This window comes from Alosa pseudoharengus, unplaced genomic scaffold (assembly GCF_046254945.1).
Source record: "Alosa pseudoharengus isolate Yale_2024_CS ecotype anadromous, Long Island Sound unplaced genomic scaffold, YU_APseudo_1.1 YU_APseudo_1.1_scf_11, whole genome shotgun sequence".
NCBI lineage: Eukaryota > Metazoa > Chordata > Actinopteri > Clupeiformes > Clupeidae > Alosa > Alosa pseudoharengus.
Genome location: NW_027468576.1, coordinates 34,284,222 through 34,289,221, shown reverse-complemented (window position 1 = coordinate 34,289,221; position 5,000 = coordinate 34,284,222). Strand labels below are relative to the sequence as shown.

The 5,000-nt window shown below is 45.0% G+C and overlaps 1 protein-coding gene across 1 annotated transcript in view; it reads left to right on the top strand.

The window, feature by feature from the left end:
• colgalt2b (collagen beta(1-O)galactosyltransferase 2b) overlaps window positions 1-5,000 on the top strand; it is a 45,683-nt gene that overhangs the window by 24,502 nt on the left and 16,181 nt on the right. The window contains exons 4-5 of the mRNA XM_076277680.1: window positions 1,924-2,058; window positions 3,001-3,205. Of these exons, the coding sequence (XP_076133795.1) occupies window positions 1,924-2,058; window positions 3,001-3,205 (340 nt within the window). The remainder of the gene's footprint in view (window positions 1-1,923; window positions 2,059-3,000; window positions 3,206-5,000) is intronic.

Genomic DNA, 5,000 nt, shown 5'->3' with positions numbered 1-5,000 from the left:
GCGTAGTAAGATATAATTACTGTGTGTTGTGTTAATCTCTGGCATAGCGTAGTACTGATGTAGTATAAGGTGTGTAAGATAGATAGATAGATAGATAGATAGATAGATAGATACTTTATTGATCCCCAAGGGGAAATTCAAATGTGGTTATTTCAACATTGACATGTATTCACTGATCATGTGATGATCCTTGGGCCTTTTTGAAACAAACAGTGTCTTGTTGTAAAACCTGACAAAACTGCAGTGTAGGGCTATAGCCAATGCTGAAAGAAAGCGTAGCCTTTAAAAGCCTCACAGCAGGAAATCCCCTTAGTATCGTGTGCCCATCAAGGGTGCCCAGATTTCCATCAGGAGATAGGCTCTCCTGCGGGGCAGACCTGCAGCCGTAATCTACCTCAGATGGCTTTAATCTGCTGAGGGGGCAGACTACCTGAGTCAGGGCTGTAGCTCTCTAAGGTGCTGTTAGAGAGACACAGCAGGGTAGGCCAGGATTGCTCCAGGCTACACGATGAAACAATCTGAGCGTGTTTACATTTATGCTTACATACAGTACAGGCCAAAGTTTGGACACACCTCATTCAATGCGTTTCCTTTATTTTTATGAATTTACATTGTAGATTCATCAAAACTATTAATGAACACGTGGAATTATGTACTTAACAAAAAGTGTGAAATATTCTAGTTATATATATTCTAGTTTCTTCAAAGTTGCTATTTTTTTGTTGCTATTTTTTTTAATTTAATAACATATTCAGCAAGCCATAACTTGACAAATATTCATCTGTGGGCCAAATAACTTTGCATTCATTCATAGTTTTGATGCCTTCAGTGAGAATCTACAATGTAAATAGTCATGAAAATAAAGAAGACGCATTGAAATGAGAAGGTGTGTCCAAACTTTTGGCCTGTACTGTATAGTTTCTCCATCTCTAATGTCTATTCATCAAAGAGATGATAATGATAATCATAATAATGTGATATTTACAGTGCACAGCAAGCTCTGATCTACATCAGCTGGCTTTAATCATCTGAAGGGCCTCACTTCCCGAGTCAGGCTTATTCACTTCAGAGACACTCACGCTGGATGTATGTGAAGCTTTCACTTCATTACGTAAACAGCGCTCATCACCGTCCGTCACCGTCCTCTATAAACGCAATTTGCGGTGCCCATAGCCGAACGGTATTCAATTCAACCACAACCGATGGCAACATTAACAAGAATCAAACAAACGTTTAGCGATCATGTAACATGATAATAAGATGTATGATTGACATTGACATATTACGGAGTAAAGCATTGTTCTGATGATATGGACTTTCTGAGGGAAGGGTTATTAGAGCCCAGCTCCAGATGCAATCAGCAGGGAGGTCACAGCAGGGCCTCATGGTGCAGGCCTTTGAAACCGTTATGAGGAAGAGCGTAATTGAAAGGCCGAGGCATACGGGTGAAAGGTGTACACAGTATGATGTCCTCTGGCTGTCCTCTCATTTTCCTTTTTCTTTCCTGTCTTTCCCTAGCCTGGCTAACACCAGAGCTCATCTCATTGAGTTGGGGTCTGGGAACTACACATTCATTTTCTCATATTTGAGACGTGGTTTCCGAATGCCCACAGCCGTTTATTGGGCACTACTAGGAATGTCTATCAAATGCGTCTGTACGTAGCTCATAACCGCTTCGGTGTGTCGTCATCGTCTTGCTGTCCCCCCTCCGTTCTGTGTCCCCGGAGCCACTAAGGGTTAAGTACCTCCCTCAAGGGCTCACCGGTGGCATGATGGATTCATGTTTTTAATAACATTCTTTCCACCGCTCTGTCATCTGTCCCTCTCTCCCCTTCTCTCCCCCCCTCTCCTTTCTTGCTCCCTCTCTCCCCTTCTCCCCCCCTCTCCTCTCTTGCTCCCTCTCTCTCCCACCCATCTCTCTAGTTTGCGGACAGTGATAACCTCCTGACTAACCCTAAGATCCTGGACCTGATGATGGCTGAGAACCGGACCCTCGTGGCCCCCATGCTTGACTCCAGTGCCCTCTACTCTAACTACTGGTGCGGCATGACTCCCCAGGTACCTCACCCCATGACCATCACACACACACACACACACACACACACACCTCCCCTCACCTCCACTTGAACACCATCAGGGATAGTTTAGCATCCTGGAGAGATATCACTTGAAACTGTGCCTGTTTTTCTTTACCATAGTCTCTTATGAGCATCATTATGATGTCTTGACTAATAATGCACCAGACTTGTACCCTGATCAATGGTGTCTATATACTCACTGTTAAAAGTGTGTTTTTAAAAATTAAGCTTATTAGTGTATTATACCTTGAAACCTCCATACTACATACTTCTCTCTTTTCACACTTTTTCTCCTCTTTTACTACTTCTCCTCTGCTCTTCTATCCCCTCTTCTCATCTCATTTCCTCTCCTTCTCCCCTCCCCCTCTCTACTTTTCCTCTCTTTCTCTCCTCTCCTCTCCTCTCCCTTCCTCTCCTCTTCTTCTCTCCTCTCTCTTCCTCTCTTTTCCACTCCTCTCCTCCTCCTGCCCTCTCCTCTCCTCCTCTCTTCTCCTCTCCTCTGACCTCCTCCTCTTCTCTCCTCTTCTCTTCTGATCTCCTCCTCTCCTCTCTTCCTCTCCTCTCCTCTGCTCTCCTCGCCTCTCCTCTCTCCTCCTCTCCTCTCTTCTCCTCCCCTCCTCTTCTCCTCCTCTCTTCTCCTCCTCTCCTTTCCTCTCCTTGCCTCTCCTCTCTCCTCCTCACCTCTCTCCTCCCCTCCTCTCCTCCTCCTCTCTCCTCCTCTCCTCTCCTCTCCTCTCTTCTCCTCCTCTCCTCGCCTCTCCTCTCTCCTCCTCACCTCTCTCCTCCCCTCCTCTCCTCCTCCTCTCTCCTCCTCTCCTCTCCTCACCTCTCTCCTCTTCTCCTCTCCTCTCCTCTCCTCTCTTCTCCTCCCCTCTTCTCCTCTCCTCTCCTCCCCTCCTCTCCTCTCCTCTCCTTCTCCCAGGGCTACTACAAGCGCACCCCTGACTACCAGCCCATTCGTGAGTGGAAGCGTCTGGGCTGCTTCGCCGTGCCCATGGTCCACTCCACCTTCCTGCTGGACCTGAGGCGGCTCGCCAGCCGCGATCTGGCCTTTTACCCACCGCACCCGGACTACAGCTGGGCCTTCGACGACGTCATGGTCTTCGCCTTCTCTGCACGACAGGCAGGTCAGGGAGCTTGTCTTGTCAGTGTGTTGGTTGCGTGTGTACATAAAAATGTATTTCACAATAAAATATAAAATACCCTAATTAAGTGAATCAAAATAAACTACAAAATACAGTAGCCAAGCCATGTACAGTGTTAGTGTATGTATTCTGTAATCTGTTGTGGAATACATTTTAAAAGTAATCTTCCCAGCACTGCCTATATATCAAAATAAAATACTGTATATTTGTATTTTCAAAACACTAAAAATACTCCATAAAAAGGGACCATGCTTTGCAAACCTTACATATCTGTGTGTTTAGTTTATTCCTTCATCAGTACACTGAATGTGTTTATTAAGTGGACAGTGTTTGAGAGTAATCTTTTCTCTGCCTACGAGACATGCCATAAACCTACAAACAGTCAACAGATCAACTATGCTGACCTGCCTGTTACATCTCACAGCCTAAATACGGCCTCAGAGTACTCAACTGAATTTGTCAAGTGGTACAACCACCGAGCCTGTTGAGAGCCACAGAATGTGCGTTTAAAGTTACCAAATGCAGTTCTATCACCTTAAAATAACAATTTCCAACACTGGAGAAACAAACTGGTACACTGGCATATAATACGGAGAATGAAGTCTCTGACATTGTCAGTGTATGCCCAGAATTCTGCTTTAGGTCGTACATGGGGCAACTTTTTGAGCAGGGTAACCGCATAACCAGTTCCATGTGTTCCGACTTTGTGTGTGAGCAAGTAACCATGTGGTTAAGTGAGTGGGTTGGTATGAAAGAGGGGGTTTATTGTGTGTGTCAAGGGCGTAGGTTTGCATATGGACCACAGGGTCATGTCCACTCCATACCAATATTTTGGGATGACTTTATTGTCCCTACCAATATTATGGCAAACTCTTAGTATTTTTGTCGTGAAGTCGTATTCATTTAAACCGGTCCTCATTATTGTACATCTCCAGGACAGCCAGTTTATGTCCCCACCAAAGCTGAGCCCAAACCTACGCCGCTGGTGTGTATGAGCAACCTGTGCGTTACTCATCTTGCACTGGATCATCTTCCTGAATCTCAATATTCTGATTACAACAAGTCTGGGCAAATGAATAAGGCAGCACCAGTCAGAGGCTACGTTCATTGTTTTGCACTTTTATGATGTAGTCACATCACCAAAAGTATTGGTTTTAACAAAAATATTTTACTGCACATACAAAAATAAAATACACACCTATAAAGTATTTTGACACAAAATATGCAGCATTTTTTTTTCAACCCAATTAAATACAAATGACAAAATACTATTTTGTATTTGATATAAGTATTTTAAATACATGTATCATAAATACTGCCCACCCCTCTGTGTGTGCGTATGTGTGGACGTGTGTATGGCTTTGTGAGGTTTACACAATTACTGAAGCAAAACATTGTAGAGTGGCAGCACCCTCCCAGTGGAAGCATGGCGTGCGGTAGAGAGTAAAGTGTGTGTGTGTGTGAGGTGTGTGTGCTATCTCCCAGTGGAAGCGTGGCTTACGGAGAGAGGAAAGTGTGTGTGTGAGATGCTGTGTGTGCTATCTCCCAGTGGAAGCGTGGCGTGCGGTAGAGAGTAAAGTGTGTGTGTGTGTGAGGTGTGTGTGTGCTATCTCCCAGCGTGAGGTGCGGTAGAGAGTAAAGTGTGTGTGTGTGTGAGGTGTGTGTGTGTGCTATTTCCCAGCGTAAGGTGCGGTAGAGAGTAAAGTGTGTGTGTGAGGTGGTGTGTGTGCTATCTCCCAGTGGAAGCGTGGATTGCGGAGAAAGTAAAGTGTGTATG